This window comes from Mustelus asterias, unplaced genomic scaffold, assembly GCF_964213995.1.
Source record: "Mustelus asterias unplaced genomic scaffold, sMusAst1.hap1.1 HAP1_SCAFFOLD_2729, whole genome shotgun sequence".
In the NCBI taxonomy this organism is placed as follows: Eukaryota; Metazoa; Chordata; class Chondrichthyes; order Carcharhiniformes; family Triakidae; genus Mustelus; species Mustelus asterias.
In genome coordinates, this window is record NW_027592674.1 from 848 (window position 1) to 23811 (window position 22964).

General features: G+C 47.2%; 1 protein-coding gene across 1 annotated transcript; it reads left to right on the top strand.

The window, feature by feature from the left end:
• The first annotated feature begins 1451 nt into the window (after nucleotides 1–1451).
• Nucleotides 1452–22277, top strand: LOC144489974 (caM kinase-like vesicle-associated protein). Its single transcript, XM_078207802.1, has 6 exons — nucleotides 1452–1458; nucleotides 2355–2430; nucleotides 6438–6574; nucleotides 14062–14140; nucleotides 16133–16220; nucleotides 21978–22277. The coding sequence occupies exons 1-6, from the start codon at nucleotides 1452–1454 to the stop codon at nucleotides 22242–22244; spliced, it is 654 nt and encodes a 217-aa protein (XP_078063928.1). The 3' UTR covers nucleotides 22245–22277.
• The last annotated feature ends 687 nt before the right edge of the window (nucleotides 22278–22964 follow it).

The following is a 22964-nucleotide window of genomic DNA, read 5'->3' on the forward strand; positions in this document are numbered from 1 at the left end:
CCCTAGTCGCCACACTCCGGCGCCTGTTCAGGTACACTGGGGGAGAATTTAGCATGGCCAATGCACCTAACCAGCACATCTTTCGGACTGTGGGAGGAAACCGGAGCACCCGGAGGAAACCCACACAGACACGGGGAGAATGTGCCGACTCTGCACAGACAGTGACCCCAAGCCAGGAATTGACCCTGGGTCCCTGGCATAGCGAGGCAACAGTGCTAGCTACTGCGCCACCATGTGCCAATTGGGTGTATTGACTGAGATATCCCAGTCTGGGTTTGCATGCCTCCCAGTGAGAGTGCAATTATGGAATCAGAGAATTCCCACTGTGCAGATCTCCAGACGGACCCCAATCTGCTTCCGTGATCTCTGTCCCCATCATCTCGCTCCCTGAAATCTGTCACCGACAATCGCTTCTCGTCCCTCGCCGTAATCTCTCCCTTCCTCCTTTCTGGTCTCTCGCTGCTGCCTTGTACCACAGGACATGCTGCCCAATAGCCAGACAGCTTCCCAGTCTGGCCAGATGTCAGGCGGGAAACAGAGAAAGAAATTAACATAAACGCAAAATCCTGCGGATGCTGGAATCTGAAACAAAAACAGAAAAATGCTGGAAATTCTCAGCGGGTCTGACAGCATCTGTGGGGAGGGAATAGAGCCAATGTTACGAGTCTGGCTGACCCTTCGTCAGAGCTGAAATTAACATTTAAATTCAACAGGGCATCTGTGATTCCAAGTACCCTAATCGTTTAAAATCACTCCCACTGGGCGGCACGGTGGCACAGTGGTTAGCACTGCTGCTTCACAGCGCCAGGGACTCGGGTTCAATTCCGGCCTCGGGTCACTGACTGTGCAGAGTCTGCACGTTCTCCCTGTGTCTGCGTAGGTTTCTTCCGGGCACTCCGGTTTCCTCCCACAATCCAAAGATGTGCGGGTTGCGTGGATTGGCCATGCTAAATTGTCCCATAGTATCCCAAAATGTATAGATTAGGGGGATTGGTGGGGTATATACATGGGTAGGGCCTTGGTAAGATGCTCAGTTAGAGTCGGGGCAGATTCGGTGGGCCTCCTTCTGCACTGCAGGGATTCTATGATCTGTCTTCCCCATGAATATTGAGGCCTTTGTGCCGTGTGAATGAGCTTCTGTCTGCTCCTTCTCCATAACCCTGTACATTCTTTCCCTTCAAGCATTCTATCAAACTCTCGATAAATATGCTTCCACTGCCCTATCAGGCAGCATTTCACAAAACCAGTTTCCTCAGGTCCCCGCTGATCCTTTTGTTAATCATTTAAAATCAGCTGCTTCTGACACTGGGAACAGCTTCTGCTTATTTACTCATAGAATCATCGAATCACAATGCAGAAGGAGGCCATTCGGCCAATCATGATTTTGATGTGTTACCTTGTTTTAAGAGTAGCCTGCATTGTCCAGAAGGAAAAACCGGTAAAACCTGGAAATGACTGGTACTGGTGCCAACTGGAGTTCCACTTTAAGGTACACAAGATCTCGGTGGCACAATGGTTAGCAGAATCAGAGACCCAGAATCAGAGACCCAGGTTCAATTCCCTGCTTGGGTCACTATCTGTGAGGAATCTGCATGTTCTCCCCGTGTCTGCGTGGGTTTCCTCCGGGTGCTGCAGTTTCCTCCCACAGTCCGAAAGACCTGCTGGTTAGGTGCATTGGCCATACTAAATTCTCCCTCAGTGTACCCGAACAGGCGCCAGAGTGTGGCGACCAGGGGACTTTCACAGTAACTTCATTGCAGTGTTAATTTTTTAATTCATTCGTGGAACATGGGTGTCGCTGGCTGACCAGCATTTATTGCCCATCCCTAGTTGCATTTGAGAGTCAACCACATTGCTGTGGCTCTGGAGTCACATGTAGGTCAGACCGGGTAAGGACAGCAGATTTCCTTCCCTGAAAGACATTAGTGAACCAGATGGGTTTTTCCGACAATCGACAATGGTTTCATGGTCATCAGTAGATTCTTAATTCCAGATTTTGTTTTATTGAATTCAAATTCCACCATCTGCCGTGGTGGGATTTGAACCCGGGTCCCCAGAACTTTAACTGGGTTTCTGGATTAATAGTCTCGCAATAATACCACTAGGCCATCACCTCCCCTAATATAAGCCTACTTGTGACACTAATATATAAACTTTAAAACAAGACCAGTTGTGACCAGTGCCAGTCATTTCCCAATTTGACTGGCTTTTCCAGTAAAGGTACGTAGCAGTATTTTAGGAACCTAGTCAAGTCACTAAGTGAAGGGGCCTGTACCTTCAGCACTAACAGAGAGTGTGGAGAGTGTTATCAAATTGTTCTATTTTACAATTGCCTGTTTCATGTATATTTTCAGCTCCAGAGGTTGTTGGACGACAGAAATATGGGCGACCTGTTGACTGCTGGGCAATTGGAGTGATCATGTACATACTGTACGTACTATTTCATTTGGGCCTGGGGTTTACAGGAGTGTTGGGGAGCCTTCCTAATGCTACGCTTACTCTCGGGTGCATGAAAAACTGTCAGTAACTCATCAGACCTCAAGATTTAACCTTTCAGATGCCATTTTGTGTCCTGGTCGTCTTCCATCCCGGTTTGAATGTATGAATGAATCAAAACAATTTCCATTCAGAAAACTTTCAAGACCTGAACCCAACGAGGTAAATTGAGGGTGGAATGCTGCCACAGAAGAGGGAGAGGGGTGGAGGTAACCGGGCCTCTGAGAATATATTCAGCAACATGTTGAACCATGGAAGAACGTTAGGAAAACAGAGATCGCAAAGAGTAAACAAATGATTCTCCCATTCCCTAACTTGAGACCATGGGCGATATTTTCTGCTTTTCTTTTCGAAGTGTTGCTCAGGCGAGAGAAGCAATGTGTAGCTCATCAGCTTTACCCGCCATATTTTTAAACACTTTGTAAAGAAATAGTGGAGGCATGGCTCACGCTGGCGGGACAGGAGAAAGCCAGCAGCCGGGGATCCCGAGATTTCCACCTGCATAAGAAGTCAACGCTCAAGAAAGCTTAGCCTAGGAAGGAGCGAACCTCTTCACCCAAGGAATAAACTAATTTGGGGACTAGCAAAAAGAAGCTTTCATAGAATCACAGAATCCCTACAGTGCAGAAGGAGGCCGCTCGGCCCATCGAGTCTGCACCGACCACAATCCCACCCAGGCTCTATCTCCGTAATTATGTCTTCATTTGGTATGTTTCTTATCTGAAAGAATAGAACAGAATAGAATCCCTACAATGCAGAATGAGGCTATTTGGCCCATCGAGCCTGCACCAACAACAATCCTACTCAGGCCCTATTCCTGTAACCCCATGTATTCACCCTGCTAGTCCCCCTGACACTAATGGGTAATTTAGCATGGCCACTCAACCTAACCTGCATATCTTTGGATTGTGGGAGGAAACCGGAGCACCCGGAGGAAACTCACGCAGACACGAGGAGAATGTGCAAATTCCACACAGACAGTGACCCGAGGCAGGAATTGAACCCAAGTCCCTGGCGCCATGAGGCAGCAGTGCTAACCACTGTGCCACCGTGCCAATCACAGAGAACCCTGAGGAAATCATCAAACAGGAAATATAAACGGCGTCTATTAGAACAAGACTTATCGCTAATACAATTAACAAAGCAGACTGTTTGGAAAATGCAAATTAAACAATCTCTTAGTAACAAATCAGCCACACTTTTTGCTATCTGGATGCTGAACAAAGCACTGGGTGACAGTTTATTCCAGAAGATGGCATCGACTGAATTAAGCAGCAGTCTGTTCCAAGTAAGTTGGCAATCCGTGCGCTAGCTTGCGACAGCAGCCTATTCCAAACCAGTTTGATGTGTGTTGCCTCAGGTGGCACTTAACAGCTCAAAGTGTGAAGAACTTTGTCTTCAGATTTGCTTATTCACACTCAGAGAGCCGAGCTGTTCTTGCAGCATTCCATTTAACACAGTCGTTTACTGATCCCTCATGAATCTGGCTCACTCCAGTTGATGCTGGGAGGGACAGCGAGCTTTGCAGCAATAGTTTGACGCAGTGGTGCATCTCACAGGATGCAGTGGTGTCAAGTCTCTTAACCAGGGGGAGCCAGTGCCAAAGTGTCTCAGTGATGTGGATATGCCGGCATTGGACTGGGGTGGGCACAGTAAGAAGAAAGTGTGACAGGTTTGGCGCAGCATGATCAGATGAGAGTTGTTAAATCTTCTTAGTCCTGGGGTGTCTCCTCAATAACTATTGCACAGCCCGGCGTCAGGGAACACAACTCTTTATTCAGTCTACTCGCTCCACACTCCAAACGTTGGCTGCCCACTCAGGGCAATTCCCAACCAGCTCACCTTGCATCCTAGGTCACATGACCCGTTCCCTTAAAGGGGCTATGCCCCAACATACATAACAAGAGCAAAACCCCATTCAAATTGAAATCTAGACTGAACGCAGCATAGATTAATGAGGTAAACGACTCCTTCCCTTTCCCTCTCTGTTTCTGCCCATTGGCAGGGTCTGAAGTAAAGTCTGAGCAGCCTCCATCCAGTTTCCTATGGGTGGCACAGTGGTTAGCACTGCTGCCTCGCAGTGCCAGGGACCTGGGTTCGATTCCCGGCTTGGGTCACTGTCTGTGTAAAGTCTGCATGTTCTCCCTGCATCTGTGTGGGTTTCCTCCGGGTGCTCCGGTTTCCTCCCACACTGCAAAGACGTGCTGGTTAGGTGCATTGACCCGAACAGGCACTGGAGTGTGGTGACTAGAGGATTTTCACAGTAGCTTCATTGCAGTGTTAATGTAAGCCGACTTGTGACACTAATAAATAAACTCTAACTTTTGTGGGGAAGACGTCACGTGACAGCTGTTAGTAAACTGAATGTCTCACTCAGGCTGTTCATCATGATGGAAGAAAATATATCACAGCAAGCAGGTTTTTCCGAGTCTGACATTGAATATCAGATGCATTGAGGCAGAGTGGAAGCATTCTCTGAGCTAAGATGGCTGAAAAAGTGCCACAAAAGTAAAATTAACTATTTTCTGTCACGAACATGAATCTCTCCTCCCACCACCGCCAGCCCATGAACACAGAGAGAATTGTAAGGAATCTAAAACCTGTGGCTAGAAATTCACCAAAGATCCTTAGACAGCACCTTCCAATCCCACAACCTTCCATCTAGAAGGACAAGAGCAGCAGACACATGGGAACACCACCACCTGCAAGTTCCCCTCCAAGCCACTCACCGTCCTGACTTAGAAATATATCGCCGTTCCTTCACTATTTCTGGGACAAAATCCTGGGATTCCCTCCCTAACGGCATTGTGGGTCAACCCATAGCACGTGGACTGCAGCGATTCAAGAAGGCAGCTCACCACCACCTTCTCAAGGGCAACTAGGGATGGGCAATAAATGCTGGCCAGCCAGCGACGCCCATGTCCCACGAATGAATTAAAAAACATGAGTTTGTATGTTGATATGAGGGGGGATCTTTATTTCAAATTTTATTCTTGCGTTCCAGCCCTAATGGGATGAATTTATGGTCGGATTAAGCAAGGTGGCCCCTGTTGGACCTTTAAATTTTTATAAATTAATTCATGGGACATGGGTGTCGCTGGCTGGTCAGCATTTATTGCCCATCCCTAGTTTCCGAGGACAGTTGAGAGTCAACCACATTGCTGTGGCTCTGGAGTCAGATGTAGACCAGACCGGGTAAGGACGTCAGATTTCCTTCCCTAAAGAACATTAGTGAACCAGATGGGTTTTTCCCAACAATCGGCAATTGGTTTCATGGTCATCAGTAGATTCTTAATTCCAGATATATTTTTTATTGAATTCAAATTTCACCATCTGGTGGGATTCGAAGCCAGGTCCCAGAACATTAGCTGAGTTCCTGATTAATAGTCTAGCGACAATACCACGAGGCCAACCCCTTCCCCAGTAGCTGATCCCCAGATTTTAGTCCATGCACGTCTTTCATCAACATCCAGGTTCAAGATGATGTTCTGTTAAAGAGACAAAAGAATTTGCACTTATCCTTCACTCCCTCAGGTTGTCCTGAAGTGTTTCAAATCTTAGAAGTACAATCACTGTTGTTATGGAGGGAACATGGCAGCCAAAATGTACCCAGCAGGCTCCCACAAATAGCAATGATGTAAGTGACTGGATGGTCTGTGTTTTTAGACGTTGGGTGCGGGATGAATGTTGGCCAGGGCATTGCACTCCCTACTCTTCTACTCCCTACTCTTCTTTGAAAAGTGTCGTGGGATCTTTTACATTCAAACAAATGGAATCTCAGTATAAAGTTCTGTCAGGAAGATGGCGCCTGCACCATGCAGCACTTCTTCTGCATTGAAGTGTCAGCTGTGATTATGCACTCGGGCCTTGGAGTGAATTTTCATCTTGAAATCAAGGTTGCCCTTTTGATCCTTGATTTTTACCTGTCCTTTGTCCCTCAGGTTATCAGGGAACCCACCTTTCTATGAGGAAAACGATGATGAGGATTATGAAAACCATGACAAGAACTTGTTCCGAAAGATCCTGGCGGGAGACTATGAGTTCGATTCTCCGTACTGGGATGACATTTCCGAAGCTGGTAAGCATTATATCTATGCTTTAGAAGTGGGCCATTCAGCCTCTTCAGCCAAATCTGTACCTCAACTCCACTTCTCTTCCTTAGCTCCATATTTCGTGAGGCCCTCACCTAACAATCCTCTTACTGATGTCAGTCCTGATTGTCTAATTGTCCCCCCACTGGCATCCATTGCCTTCTGACTCCGGACTTCTGCTACCCTTTATGTATTACTCTTTTGAGCTCAGCACCTGAGCTTTTCAAACAACTTGGGATGAATTAGATCCTCTCCCTCAATCTTTAAGTAAGGAAATAGCTTTCAGAATTAAAACTATCGAGTCTAAATAAAAAGTGATTCTTGCTTTTGGTGACAAATGTGTCAAAAGCCCTTAATTTGGCTGCTTTAAACATCCTGGGTAAAGATAGAAAGGGGCGGCACGGTGGCACAGTGGTTAGCACTGCTGCCTCACAGAGCCAGGGATTCCGGTTCAGTTCTGGCCACGGGGCACTATAACTAGTCTGCACGTTCTCCCCATGTCTGCGTGGGTTTCCTCTGGGTGCTCTGGTTTCCTCCCACACTCCAAAGATGTACTGGTTAGGTGGATTGGCCATGGTAAATTGCCCCTTAATGTCAGGGGGACTAGCTAGGGTAAATGTATGGGCTTACAGAGATAGGGTCTGGGTGGAATGTTTGTCGGTGCAGGTTTGATGGGCCGAATGGCCTCCTCCTGCACTGTAGGGATTCTATGGGGGGAATTTTCCCGTTCCGCCCACCACGGGAATCGTAGCGGGCGAGGGGCAGACCATGGAATGGTTCATTGTCCTCGGGCGGGATTTTCCAGTTTCGGGGCGAACGTGGCTGAAAAACCCTGCCCCATGATCCTATGATTTTGCTGGCGCCTTTCAAACCTAAAAAGTACCAATGTTCTCAACTGCCAATGAACTACCAGCTCATAAAGGTTCATCAGACTGATGCCTGGGATGGCAGGATTGTCGTATGAGGAGAGATTGGGTCAACTGGACTTGTATTCACTGGAACTTACAAGAATTAGAGAGGAAATAATTGAATTGTTAATATTTTGACAGGGTTGGACAGACTAGGTGCAGGCATCTTGATTCCTCTGGCTGGAGGGGAGTCTAGAACAAGGGGTCAAAGTCTTAGGTAGACCATTTAGGACTGAAGTGAAGAGAAACATCTTCACTCAGAGGGTTGTGAACCTGTGGAATTCTCTACCACAGAAAGCAGTTGAGGCCAAGTCACTGAATATATTTGAGAAGGAACTAGATAGATTTCTAGACTCGAAAGGTATCAAGAGGTATGGGGAGAACATGGAAGCATGGGGTTGGGATAGAGGGCCCACCATGATAATATTTTGATTTGATTTGATTTGATTTATTATTGTCACATGTATTAACATACAGTGAAAAGTATTGTTTCTTGTGCGCTATACAGACAAAGTATACCATTCATAGAGAAGGAAATGAGAGGGTGCAGAATGTAGTGTTACAGTCATAGCTAGGGTGTAGAGAAAGATCAACTTAATGCAAGGTAAGTCCATTCAAAAGTCTGACAGCAGCAGGGAAGAAACTGTTCTTGAGTCGGTTGGTACGTGACCTCAGACTTTTGTATCTTTTTCCTGAAGGAAGAAGGTAGAAGAGAGAATGTCTGGGGTGCGTGGGGTCCTTAATTATGCTGGCTGCTTTGCCGAGGCAGCGGGAAGTGTAGACAGAGTCAGTGGATGGGAGGCTGGTTTGCGTGATGGATTGGGCTACTTTCAGGACTTTTTGTAGTTTCTTGTGGTCTTGGGCAGTGCTGGAATGGTGGAGCAGGCTTGAAGGGCCGAATGGCCTACTCCTGCTCCTACTTCCTATGTTTCTTAGTAAAGATCTATGGGAGAAAATAGATGGCTTTGAAATATCGATACTAAGACGTTTGCTTAAAATGCCACACATAGACCAGAAGACAAATGAAGAGGTGCTTGAATTTGCAAGAGCAAAAAGAACTCGTAATAGTGACATCCAGAGGAGAAAATGTCTATATTTCGGCAAGATAGAGATCTGTTCCAGAGGGAAATGTGGGGGACAGCAGAGGAAGGGATCGGCTTGGGGCTAAATGGATGATGGGTGTCACGGAGTGGTTGCTAATGGGCTACAGTGGATGTGTGAGGGTGGGAAAAGGCAGGGGAGTCTGACATACCATGAGAGCAGATCTCCTGATCGAAGGTGGTGGCATAGCCACTGGATTAGTAATCCTGAGACCAGGGCAGATGGTGAATCTCAATTCAAAGTTTAACGATTACCTTGAAGCCATTACCGTAAAAGCCCATCTGGTTCACTAATGTCCCTTCAGGAAGGAAATCTGCCATCCTTACCTGGTCTGGCCGACATATCCAGACCCACAAGCCATTCAGTTCACGGTCCAGTCAAGCGGCACCCACATCCCTTGAACGAGTAACAGAAAAAAGTGACAGGAACAGCCCCCGTTGTACTGCTGCAGCTTCAGTGCAAGTGTACAGAAACCTCAGTTACTTGAGTAAGAATACATCTCCAGCAAAGTGAGGGCGATGGAGCGAGAGTAGATTCAAAGACCCAGGGGATGATTCTCCCACTCCGCCGAGCTAATTTTCTAGCACAGTGGGATGGGAGAATCTCGCGGCCGGGCGTGTGCAGAATTCGCGCAGGCGTTCCCGCCGCAAGCGCATCTCCCAGCGTCGGATTTCTGGCGTCGTCAGATCTGTGCTGGAAACCGGCGGATAGACCAGGTAAGTAATTTTCATCTGTTTTTAATATAAGTTAAGTGTAATTAGCGGGCCCGGGACTGAATTCTCTGGGCCCGCGAACCTCTCCCACCCCGCCAGAGTATTTAACTCTGGTGGGATTCACAGTAGGTCCCCACTTTCAGGGAACTATTGGGACGACCCCACTGGAGTGAAGGAGGGGCAATCGGGGCCCCACAGGGAGTCAGGCAGCGGGGGGGGGGGGGGGTGCCCCCTGAGCATGGGCAACCTGACAGTGCCAGCCTGTGCCCCCTGGCACTGCCCAAGGGGCAAAGTGCCATTGCCCAGGAGGCACCTTGGCACTGACCATTAAGCATGGGGCAGTGCAAAGGGGGCAGGGACTATGATGGGCGGGGCCTGGTGGGGGGGGACTTCGGGGGAAATCAGTGGGGGTGGGGCATCCCGCAGCCACTCAGATTGGGATCGATGGGGGCAGGTGGGAGGCCAGTGATCGGGGCAGGCTGGGAAGGGAGGTCAGTTGGGGGTGGGGGGGGGGGTCTGCACTGCGGGGAGTGGGGGTCATCACTAGAGGGAGATCATGGCACTCTGGGATGGTGGGGGGCTGTCAGGAATGGCCAAGGGGCTGCGATCGGGCTGTGGGGGGGGGGGGTCGGAGGGTGTGGTGAACCATAGATGGTTACCACTATGGGTACTTGTACATATGTTACTCTTGTTACTGTTGGGGTTAGGGTTGGGGTGTTCCACCTGTTGGTATTGTTCTGTGGTACACTCCGGTTGGCTCCGCCTTCCTATAGGAGTATAAAGGTCACTGCACTTCCTAGTGACCCTTTAGTCTGGGATTGTATTGTTAAGCAGTATGCTCCATTCTTATTGCTAATAAAAGCCTTTATTTCACGGGTACGATCCAGCCTCCCGAGTGAATTAATCGCGCATCAGAGGGGCAGCATTGCGGGGGTCCCGGGCTGGCCAGCTCAATCGCTGGCCAGCAAAGAGGGAGGCGGACAGTGCGGTGCCACTGCACATGCGCAGAGGGGGCGGGAATAGGCACTGCCCCTGAAATCCAATGATATTCACGCTGATGGCCTCTGCAGAGCACAGTGTCGGAGATTCTAGTGTGAACTCCCACCGTAAAAACCAGCGTTAATTACTCCAGTTATCCCGCAAATTCGACACTTAGAATTTTTTGGGAGAATTCTGCCCCCATTGTCCCTCACCTGAAAAAAGGGTGGCCAAACACCTTGTGGCAGTCTTTGAGACATTTTTCTTAAGCTGTAGAATTGTTTTTCCAATGCAATTGCCAGTCTTCAGGTTATTCATCTGAGATTCATTAACTCCACATAATCAATCTCCAAATTGTCAATAAAGTCTGCACGAGTGGAATTAACCAGGAGCTAATTCATTAATTCCAGTCTGCAGTGGCAGCGGAGAAGCCACGACAAATGAAGTGGGCTTAAAGAACCATGGTGCACAAATGTAATAAAGGCAGCAGGTCTGGCCGTATCTGTGGAGGGAGAAGCAGAGTTAATATTTCAGACCTTTTATCAGAACTGAGAAAAGTTAAAAACATAATAAGATTATTACACAGCACGGTGGCACAGTGGTTAGCACTGCTGCCTCACAGCACCAGGGACCCGGGTTCGATTCCCGGCTTGGGTCACTGTCTGTGCGGAGTCTGCCTGTTCTCCCCCCGTGTCTGCGAGGGTTTCCTCCGGGTGCTCCAGTTTCCTCCCACATTCCAAAGATGCGCAGGTGGATTGGCCATGCTAAATTAACCCTGAGCGTCAGAGAGATTAGCCCCCTTACAGAGTGGGATTGTTGTCGGTGCAGACTCGATGGGCCGAATGGACTCCTTCTGCACTGTCGGGACTCTATGATTCTTTGATTCTATGAAATTGGAGCAAATGAAGGTGGGGACAGTGGATAGAAGAACAAAGAGCAGCACCAGGGACCTGGGTTCAATTCCCGGCTTGGATCACTGTCTGTGTGAAGTCTGCATGTTCTCCTCGTGTCTGCGTGGGTTTCCTCCGGGTGATCCAGTTCACCCCACAGTCTGAAAGACGTGCTGGTTAGGTGCATTGGCCATGCTAATTTCTCCATCAGTGTACCCGAACGGGCGCCAGAGTGTGGCGACTAGGAGGTTTTCACAGTAACTTCATTGCAGCGTTAATGTAAGACTACTTCTGACACTAATGAATAAACTTAAACTTAAGAAGGTGACAGGACAGGTTGAGAGAGTGGTTATTGAAACATACAGTATCTTGCGTTCTATAAATAGGGGCACAGAATATAAGAGCAAGAAGGTTGCATTAAACTTGTATTAGACACTAGCTTGGCCCCAGCTGGAATATTGTGTCCAGTTCTGGGTGCTACACAGGAAGGATGGGGACCCATTGGATAGAGCGCAGAAAGGATTCACCAGAACGGTTCTAATTTTGAGGAACTTCAGGTGTGAAGATAGATTGCAGAAGAGAAGGTATGTAGGTCAGGGGAGGCGATGGCCTAGTGGTATTATCGCTAGACTATTAATCCAGAAACTCAGCTAATGTTCTGGGGATCCGGGTTCGAATCCCACTCACGGCAGATGGTGGAATTTGAATTCAATAAAAAAAACCTGGAATTAAGAATCTACTGGTGACCATGAAACCATTGTTGGAAAAACCCATCTGGTTCACCAATGTCCTTTAGGAAAGGAAATCTGCCGTCCTTACCTGGTCTGGCCTACATGTGACTCCAGAGCCACAGCAATGTGGGTGACTCTCAACTGCCCTCTGAACAAGGGATGGGCAATAAAATTCTGGCCAGCCAGTGATGCCCATGTCCCACGGATGTACTAAGAACAAAATCTTGCAGTGTTCTCATGTCTTCTCCAGATGCACTTATCTTCCTGCTGCTTTCCTCAGCGGTTTCCCTTGGAGAAGAGAAGGCTCAGAGGAAATTTGATAGAGGTTTTAATAATCATGAGGGGTCTGGACAGAGTAGATTTGGAGAAAATGTTTCCACTCATGATAGGGCCGAGAACCAGAGGGCACAGATTTAAAGTAATTTGCGAAAGAAGCAACAGCAATCCGAGAAAATCTTTTTCATGCAGCGGGTGGTTCAGGTCTGGAACCCACTGACTGAGAGCGCAGTGGAGACATTCAAAAGGAAATTAGTCAAGGAAGAATGTGCAGGGTGGTGGGGAGAAGGTGGCAGAATGGCACTGAGTGAATTGCTCTATGAGTGAGCCAGTGCAGACACAACAGGCTGAATGGCCTCCTTCTGCACCGTAACACTTCTAGATTTTTCTAAATAGTGAAAGCAGAATCATAGAATCCCTACAGTGCAAAAGGAGGCCATTCAGCCCATCGAGTCTGCACCGATCACAATCCAAGCCAGGCCCTATCCCCATAACCCCACTTATTTACCCTGACACTATGGGGCAATTTAGCATGGCCAATCAACCTAACCCGCAGATCTTTGGACTGTGGAAGGAAACCAGAGCACCCGGAGAAAACCCATGTAGACATGGTGAAAACGTGCAGACTCCGCACAGCGACCCAAGCGGGAATTGAATACGGGTCCCTGGCACTGTGAGGCACTGTGCTAATTACTGTGCCGCCCGACAGGTGTCACCATCTGTACAAATAGGATGGAGTTGGCAAAGTTTGGAGAATGGAATAGAAGCAGGGCGTAAGGAAATATAGTCAATGTGGCCATGATCATCAGTGGGAAAGGACAACTTTATTCCATTATAAATGTGGAAGTTTGCCAATGACACAAAGATTGGCCAGGTGGTTAACAGTGAGGTTGTGTGTCTTGGGTTACAGGAAGATATAGATGAGATGGTCAAATGGACGGATAAGTGGCAGGTGGAATTTAACCCTGAAAAGTGTGAGGTGATACACTTTGGAAGGAGTAATTTGATAAGGAAGTATACTATGAAAGGTCTGATACTGGGAAGTTACGAAGAACAAAGGGACCTTGACGTGTTTGTCCATAGGTCTCTGAAGGCGGAAAGGCAGATTAATAGGGTGGTGAAAAAGGCATATGGCACACTCGCCTTTATCAATCGGGATATAGATTACAAAAGCAGGGAGGTCATGATGGAGTATAGAACTTTGGTGAGGCCACAACTGGAGCACTGTGTGCAGTTCTGGTCGCCACATTATAGGAAGGATGTGATCGCACTGGAAGGGGATGCAGAGGGAATTCACCAGGATGCTGCCTGGAATGGAACATTTAAGTTATAAAGAGAGGTTGGATAGGCTTGGGCTGTTTTCTCTGGAGCAGAGAAGACCGAGGAGCGACCTGATTGAGGTGTTCAAGATTATGAGGGGCATGGACAGGGTGGATAGGGAGCAGCTGTTCCCCTTAGTTGAAGGGTCAGTTACGAGGAGACACAAGTTAAAAGTGAGGGATGGGCGGTTTAAGGGGGGATTTGAGGAAAAGGTTTTTTATTCAGAGGGTGGTGACGGTCTGGAATGCGCTGTCTGGGAGGGTGGTGGAGGCGGGTTGCCTCACATCCTTTAAAAAGTACCTGGATGAGTACTTGGCACACCATAACATTTAACGCTGTGGGCCAAGTGCTGGCATGTGGGATTAGGTGGGCAGGTCAGGGCATTTTATGCGTTGTTGCCGACTCAATGGGCCGAAGGGCCTCTTCTGCACTGTAAGATTCTGTGATTTTATGATGGGGACAAGCTTCTGACAAAAATTTGACCGCACAAAGTAAGGCTTTGCAATGTCCATTGATAAAAATTTTAATATAAGCAAATGTGTTGTATTTCTAACTAGCGAAGGACCTGGTGAGTCGCTTGATGGAGGTTGACCAGGACACGAGGATAACAGCTCAAGAAGCCATTAATCATGAATGGTAAGCTAGAACTGAGATGAGATAAACAAGAACAAAATACTGCAGAAGTTGGAAGTCTGAAATAAAAACAGAAATACTCCTGGAAACAATCAGAGTTAATTGGTTTGAGTCGAAATATCCCGACGAATGGTCATTTCAACTTGGAACATGAATTGTTACTCTCCCCAGGGACAGCCTGACCTGTGGGGTATTTCCAGCATTATTCTGTTTTTATTTTGGATATATCAAAATGTTTTAATTTGTCTTTAAGAACTCTGACTTCGGTATTGCTGATAAAAGACACATGTTGTCGAAGTTTTTCATCTTGCACTCATCTGGACAATTCGCAAGAACTCTAAATGTAAAGAGAACAACAATTCATACTTCATGAGAAGAGAGTGCTGATTGGTCAGAATGTGGACTATGATTGGCAGAGGTGTTGTCATGAGAACGCACCAGTTAACTCATTATTGACAGTTAACTGCCTATCACGAGCATGCTAAGATTTAACCCAGAGGGAATAGATTTCAGGTGAGAGGGGAAAGATTTAAAAGGGACCTGAGGGGCAAACTCTTCACAGAGAGGGTGGTGCGTGTATGGAATGAGCTGCCAGGGAAAGTGGTTGAGGCAGGTACAATAGCAGGTACAAAAAGCATTTAGATAAGTACATGTGTTACAAGTCAGGTTGGTACCTCAAGGTGGTCTATGAAGCTCGCCCGACCTGTAACTTTTTACGTTGAATTTGGCTAGGACGAGCCTGAGAGGTTTCACTCCAGGTGTGATTCAACTGACCCACGGGGAGATTTTATCAAAAACAAAGTTTAATTAAGAATATTGTTGACATGTACAGTAAGACAATTAGCAAGAACTTTTAACAATTACAAACAAGAAACACAACAGCCACGATAATGTATAACGCTTAAGGAAATATCCCTAATGTGTTCCAACCAAAGCCAACATCCAATACACAAACCCCTCCAGATAAGCACAATACAGCACAGGTTAATGCCCACTTCCTACAGGAATCCAGCCTCCGAGGCTGAATGCTGAAAATCCCTTGTGAAGAAACTCAGAAGACGTTGTAGTTGAATCTGTTTCCGAAAATGCCTCTTCTTTAAAGCAGGATGGCCATAAGCCTCTCCTTAAACGAACTGATAATAGTTTCAGAACTAAACAAAGAGAACAACCTGTAGAGAGGGAGACTGCTTCTTAACTTGCTGCTAAGCTGCTTCAAACACACTCCCCAAAACAAAACGGAAAGCCCAAAGGGAAAAAACCCCTATCACCTGACTGCCACAAATGAAACTGAAACCCCTATCACCGGACTGCCACAGCTTACCTCAACCCCCAAGGACATCACTGAAGCTGTAAGCTGTATGATTTTTAAAAACTTTTCTTACAGGTACACTCATATGGCACATGGATGGGAAAAGATTAGAAGGATATGAACCAAAAGCACACAATTGGGATTAGCTAAGAGGGCATCATGGTCGTCATGAACCGGTTGGGCCGAAGGGCCTGATTCTGTGTTGCATTGCTCTATGACTCTATGCTCTATGACAACCCCAATTTAAAATCATCACATATGTCAGATCATACGTACACATGTGAGAAGCTACATATGATAATACACTGGGCCCTGTTCTTTGCAGATGGAAAGAACAGGTGCACACATTGTTGCTGTTCCAACTGAACAAAATAGGGGATAGCCATTCACTGGTTCATTCTCCAGGTCAATACTTTGACCAATCAGAGTCAACTTACCTGGCTTCAATTTCACCAAAGCTTGGCGGTTAATTGTCAGTCATCAGTTAACTAGTGCATTCTCCATGGCAACACCTCTACCAATCAGAGTCCACTTTCTAACGAATCAGCACTCTCTTCCCGTGAAGTATAAATTGTTGTTGCATGTATAATTTGGAATTCTTGCGTATGTTCTGAAGACGGGAATCTTCGATATGTGTCTTTCTTTTTCATCAATACTCAAACTCTGACTTATTTTTCCCCACCCAGGATTTCTGGAAATGCAGCTTCAGACAAGAACATCAAGGATGGCGTCTGTGCTCAGATTGAGAAAAACTTTGCCAAAGCGAAATGGAAGGTACTTGAAGTAAATACCATTTTTACTGCCTTTAACCACTTGTTCCATGATCCCATCGTGCTGGCAGGTTTTTTTTTTGTGTTTGGAGTCGGGAATGTTCTCATTTTTACGCACTTGGTCAATTCGACGTGTCCATCACTTTCTGATCCAACAGGAGTAGAAAAGCAAGATAGTGTCTCAGACAATACCAGACACTTGAACCGAACAGTGTTGCTGGATCCATAATCTGATGGGCACAAGCTCCATGGTGCTGTCATCTCATAATGTACTGCAGTACTAAAGGAGTGCTGCATTAGGGGATTTGCCATTCTTTGGATGGGGCAAGAGACTACAGCCCCATTTAAAAAGTTTAAAATAGGTTCAAGGTGAGGTGATGGTCTGGAATGCGCTGCCTGGGAGGGTGGTGGAGAGGGGTTGCCTCACATCCTTTAAAAAGCACCTTGATGAGCACTTGGCACATCATAACATTCAGGGCTATGGGCCAAGTGCTGGCAGATGGGATTAGATGGGAGTTCAGGTGTTTCTAATGTGTCGATGCACACACGATGGGCCGAAGGGCCTCTTCTACGCTGTATGATTCTATGATTCTCTATTAGTATCACAAGTAGGCTTACATTAACACTGCAATGAAGTTACTGTGAAAATCCCCTAGACGCCACACTCCGGCACCTGTTCGGGTACACTGAGGGAGAATTTAGCACGGCCAATGCACCTAATCAGCACGTCTTTTAGACTGTGGGAGGAAACCAGAGCATCTGGAGGAAACCCATGCAGACACGGGGAGAACGTGCAGACTCCACACAGACAGTGGCCCAAGCCAGGAATCGAACCCTGGCACTGTGAGGCACTGTGTCACCATACCACCCTAGTCGTTTAGGTTGGTTCAGGTCATTAATTCATGCAATGTGGGTGTCACTGGAAAGACCTACAGTTGTTGCCCATCCCTAACAGGGGAGTGACTTGTTAAAGAGGGAAGGAAATCTGCCATCCTTACCTGGTCTGGCCTACATGTGACTCCAGAGCCACAGCAATGTGGTTGACTCTCAACTGCCCTCAGTCAGCGAGGGATGGGCAATAAATGCTGGCCAGCCAGTGACGCCCATGTCCCACGAATGAATACATTTTTAAAAAGACATTTCAGTGGACAGTTAAAGTCAACCACATTGCAATGGGCCTAGTGTCAGACATAGATCGGACCAGGTCAGGGAGTCAGATTTGCTTCCTAAGGAACAACAATCCATTAGTTTCATGGCAACCAATACTGAGGTTAGCTTTTTTTTAATTCCAGGTTTATTTAATGAAATTAATTTAAATTCCATAGCTGCCATGGTAGGATTTGAACACATGTCTCCAGATCATTAGCCCAGCCCTCTGGATTACTAATCCAGGAACCATAACCTTAACCCTACAAAAGTAGATATATTGCTTCTTGGACTTTTGGCTAAGATCAAGCGTCGGAACAGCCCAAGATGGGGAGTAATGTCTTATCCTGTCAGCTTGGATCTTGTTTGTTCCTCTTGTGGGGACCATGAATTGGATTCAGTTGAATTTTTAAGTTGTTTTTTGGAGCAAGCGAGGAATGGATTTCATAGAATCATAGAATCCCTACAGTACAGAAGGAGACCATTTGGCCCATCGAGTTTGTACTGACTGCAATCCCAACCAGGCCCTATTCCCGTAACCCCACATATTTACCCTGCTAATGCCCTGACACTAAGGTCAATTTAGCATGGCCAATCAACCTAACCCGCACATCTTTGGACTGTGGGAGGAAACCGGAGCACCCGAAGGAAACCCACGCAGACACGGGGAGAACATGCAGTCTCTGCACAGACAGTGACCGAGGCCGGAATTGAACCTGGGGCCTTGGCGCTGTGAGGCAGTATTTATAACCACTGTGCCACCGTGCCTTTGGGCTTGAGTTAGTGATTTTTGCCCAGTCCACACTGAGCATGGGCTTTATAACTTTAAGGATGGAGCAATTATTTTTTGAAAAACCCTAAAGGATTGGTGTTGAAAATGCCATGGTAGAAGAACATTTAACTCTCATAGAATCATAGAACCGTACAGTGTCGAAGGAGGCCATTCGGCCCATCGTGTCTGCACCAACCACAATCCCACCCAGGCCCTATCCCCATGACCCCATGTATTTACCCTAGCTGGTCCCCCTGAGACTAAGGGGCAGTTTAGCATGGCCAATCCACCTAACCCGCACATCTTTGGACTGTGGGAGGAAACCGGAGCACCCGGAGGAAACCCACGCAGACACAGGGAGAACGTGCAAGCTCCACACAGCCAGTGACCCAAGCCGGGAATCGAACCTGGGTCCCTGGCGCTGTGAGGCAGCAGTGCTAACCACTGTGCTACCGTGCTGCCCTCGCCTGGGATTCCAGCCAATACTCTCCCTTCACCTACACCACAAGGAATGCTCTTTACTTGGTCATTCATCTCATTGCTTTCTTGCGATGAAAAATCCCTTTCGAAACCAACTGAGGAGGAATTTCTCCAGCCAGAGGGTTTGGTGAATCTATGGAATTCATTGCCACAGAAGACTGTGGAGGCCCCACCAGGTTTCCCACCAGTTCTCCAACTGGTGGGTGGGACTCACTTTGGGAATATTAAATCCGTATTCTTTAAATGGAGAAAGACTGCAGCAAGCTGACGCACAGAGGGATTTGAGGGTCCTTGTGCCGAAACCACAAAAAGCTAGCTTGTAAGTTCAGGGTAATAAGGAAGACAAATGGAATGTTTGTCTTTATTTCAAAGAGAATGGAGTATAAAAATAGGGAAGTCTTGCTAATGCTACACAAGGAACTAATTAGGACACACTTGGAATACCGTGAGCAGTTTTGGTCCCCTTATCTGAGGAAAGATATACCAGCATTGGAGGCAGTCCAGAGCAGGTTCACTGGGTTGATCCTGGGTACAGAAGGATTTTCTTATGAGGAGAGGTTGAGTAGGTTGGGCCTGTATTGAATGGGGCTTAGAAGAATGAGAGGTGATCTTATTGAGACATTGAGGATTCTCAGGGGTCTTGACAGGGTAGATGCTGATCTTTCTCCTTGGGGGAGAATCTAGGACCAGAGGGTATAATCTCAGTGTAAGGGGTTTTCCATTTAAGAGAGATGAGGAGGAATTTCTTCTCTCAAAGGGTAGTGAATCTGTAGAATTCTTTCCCGCGGAGGACAGGTTGGGTCATTAAGTATGTTCAAGGCTGAGGGGGACAGATTTTTAATCAAAGAAAAGTACAGCACAGGAACAGGCCCTTCGGCCCTCCAAACCTGTGCTGATTATGATGCCCGAACTAAACTACCAAAAAACCTTCTGTCCCTACTCAGTCTGTATCCCTCTATTCCCTCCCTATTCATGTACCCATCCAGATGCCTCTTAAATATTGCTAATGTGCCTGATTCCGCCACCTCCTCTGGCAGCACGTCCCAGGCACCCACCATTCTCTACGTAAAAAACTTCCCCTCCCTTAAACTTTCCCCCTTTCACCTTGAACCTGTGCCCCCTTGTAATTGACACTTCCACCCTGGGAAAAAGCCTCTGACTATCCACCCTGTCGATGCCTCTCATAATTTTGTCGACCTCCATCAGGTCTCCCCTCAGCCTCCGTCTTTCCAGTGAAAACAATCCCAGCTTATTCAACCTCTCCTCATAACTAACACCCTCGAGACCCAGCAACATCCTGGTGAACCTTCTTTGAACTCTCGCCAAAGCTTTCATGTCCTTCTGGTAGTGTGATGACCAGAACTGCACGCAATACTCCAAATGCAGCCTAACCAAGGTTTTAAATAGCTGCAATGTGATTTCCCAACTCTTGTACTCAATGCCCCAGCTGATGAAGGCAAGCATGCCCTATGCCTTCTTAATCACCTTGGCCACCTGCATTGCCACTTTTAGGGAATTGTGGGAAATCAAGGGTTATGGGGATAAGGTAGGAAATTGGAGCTGAGGATTATCACATCAGGTCAGTCATGACCTCATTGAATGGCCTACTTCTGCTCCTATGTCTTAATGTCATCCCAATGAGTTAAGCAGCTTTCTTGTGAGCAAGGGATGCATTCTGTAAATGGGTATAAGCAAAGATGTTTCATCCGAAAAAGAAACTGATGCAAGGTGTGAAATTCACCCATCCATGACTCAGATGGCTTGTAATGTATACATTAGATTCCCTGTGTTTACAGTAATAAACTGTTAGGAAGCGTTTATGAGGGAACAGGTGGTTGGAAGAGATTGAGAAAAGTTAAATGCATTTTGCTGACTCCCTTTTGTTACTCTTTGATGTACTGTGATTTAATGACGGCATGCATGAAGTGTTGAGTTCAAAGGCAGAATTAGTATGAGGAGTAGAAGGGTCATATGGACTCAGAACGTTAGCTCTGTTTCTCTCTCCACAGATGCTGCCAGACCTGCTGAGTCTTTCCAGTATTTTCTGTTTTTATATGAAGCAATTTTTAAAAGCGGCATCTCGGCCTTTTGGCTAAGATGCAAATGAGATCAAGTTTTGGAGGAGGAAACCTCCACCTCCTCCAATCAGCTTGGCTCATGTAGATCAGGCCCAAGACAGGTGTGAAGGCCCTGTCTTGTCAGCCTGGATCGGAAATGTCTCAACTTGTTGAGACTCTGAATTGGATTTGATTTGATTGAATTGGAAAAGTATATTTAAAAAAAAATTTCTGTTTTTATATTAGTATGAGGAGTGTGAGTGAGACTTTGCAGCCAGAATCTTATCACCGTTCACGCCGATGGGACTTTCCTGTCCCGTTGCCGTGAGCGGAGATTTGGCTGGGCGCCAAATTCTCCGACCTCGCTTCAGCAGGAGTGTGGTGTGAATGGCAGGTAAGATGGCGCCCTGTATGTGGTGTTCATGCTGCAATATTGATGTGTGATGTACCTGAGCACACATATTGGGCTTATTATGCACACTTGATTGTGCATTGTTGTGGTGTGTTAACTTTATTATTCAAAGTGAATTAGGACAACAAAGCAGACCAACATGCCCTGGTAGAAAGTGGGGAGGATGCCACCCCCCCACCCCCACCGCCACCACCATGGTATCTTTGCTCCAGAGTAATCTTGCTCAAGTTTGAGTAAGGAATACCGTGCTTACGAAAACCTAAATAAGCATGAGAGGGGTCTCCATGAGAAGATAATTCCAGAGGATAGTGAACCTATGGGATTCTCGACCACAGAAGGGATGTTGGTTCCTCTGGCTGGATGGGGTGGGGTGGGATGAGATGGTTTAGAAGAAGGGGTCACTGTCTCTGGATATGGGGTACATCATTTAGGACTGAGATGAGGAGAAACGTCTTCACTCAGAGGGTGGTGAACCCATGAAATTCTCTACCACAGAAGGGATGTTGTTTCCTCTGGCTGGGGGAATGGGGGAGGGGGTGGGGGGGAGGGGTACAGGAGGGAATCTAAAAGAAGGGGTCACTGTCTCTCGATAGGGGGTACATCATTTAGGACTGAGATGTGGAGAAATGTCTTCACTCAGAGGCTGGTGAACCTGTGGAATTCTCTACGACAGAAGGCTGTGGTGGCCAAGTCATTGAATGTATTCAAGAAGGAAATCGATAGATTTCTCGATTCGAAAGGCAGCAAGGGGAGAGTGTGGGAGTATGGTGCTGAGTTAAAGGATCATGCTGAACTGCGGAGCAGGCTCGACGGGCCGAATGGCCTCCTCCCTGCTCCTGTTTTCTGTGTTTTCTACATTTCCTTTGTTTTTTTTTTTGCATTTCTGTCGCGCAGAAAGCGGTGAGAGTGACGACGATCATGAAACGCCTGCGGGCGCCCGAACAGAGCGAGACGGCCGCCAACCCCCCAGCCGCGGCGGCGACCCCCGCTCCGTCAGGCGAGCCCGAGAGCAAGGCGGCGAGTGGCACCCTGCCGCCGGCCAGCCAGACGGACAACTCTGCCAAGGTGGGAGTGACAACCGAGGCCTCCCCCAGGTGTAACGGAGAAGCGGCCAGCCCTCACAAACCCGCCGCTGAAGCGTGGGAGGAACAGAACGGCTGAACTCCGATCGCTCGCGCAGGGAAACCATTGTACAAAATTCAAAACAAAAAATCTAAAATTTTTAAAAGTTATAAAACTGGTAGGCATGATCAAAGCGATCATATACATTAACAAAAATAAACAAATTGAAGTACTATTCAGTTACGATAATTGCCGCAGTAAGTTCCAGCAAGGCATGTATTAATAAGTTTGTGAAATTTGAAGCAATAACTTGGCATGTGTGAATATTGTCTTTACTGAAGCGAATCTAGAATGGGCAACAGGGAGACAGTATTGGAGCCAAAATTAGAGCCTGCCAATCATTTTCTTTGCTCTCAACGAGCCAACACCACACACAGGTCGACAATTGTTTCTTTTCAATAAAAAGCTACTTCAGCTCCTGTTTTATTTTTCCCTTTAAAGCCACCATTTCTTTTTATTTGCCTGATTGCAAACCCCAATTCTGAAACTGTCTAGGGTTAGACCTGATTGGATTAGTTTCATATCAGGCTGTTTTGAGTGGAACCGCTGCCTTTGCATCTGAGGGTCGCGTTTCCAAGGTAGTGCTTCTGACCAGGCGCCCCCCCCCCAACCAACCCCCCCAACCCACCTCCCCCCCATCCACCCGCCACCCCAAACCCCCCCTCCCCCCCCCGCCCCCCTCAAGTGCATGTGCCAGGATATCATGTCGCTAAGCCCCTGATTTTCAGTCTAGCTAATTGAATAGGTGGGCTTGATCAC

Excerpts from the sequence above, each read along its gene's own strand:
- LOC144489974 (XM_078207802.1), top strand. Across the intron at positions 6,575-14,061 it reads GGATGACATTTCCGAAGCTG|CGAAGGACCTGGTGAGTCGC; the intron begins GTAAGCATTATA and ends ATTTCTAACTAG. Across the intron at positions 16,221-21,977 it reads TTGCCAAAGCGAAATGGAAG|AAAGCGGTGAGAGTGACGAC; the intron begins GTACTTGAAGTA and ends TCTGTCGCGCAG.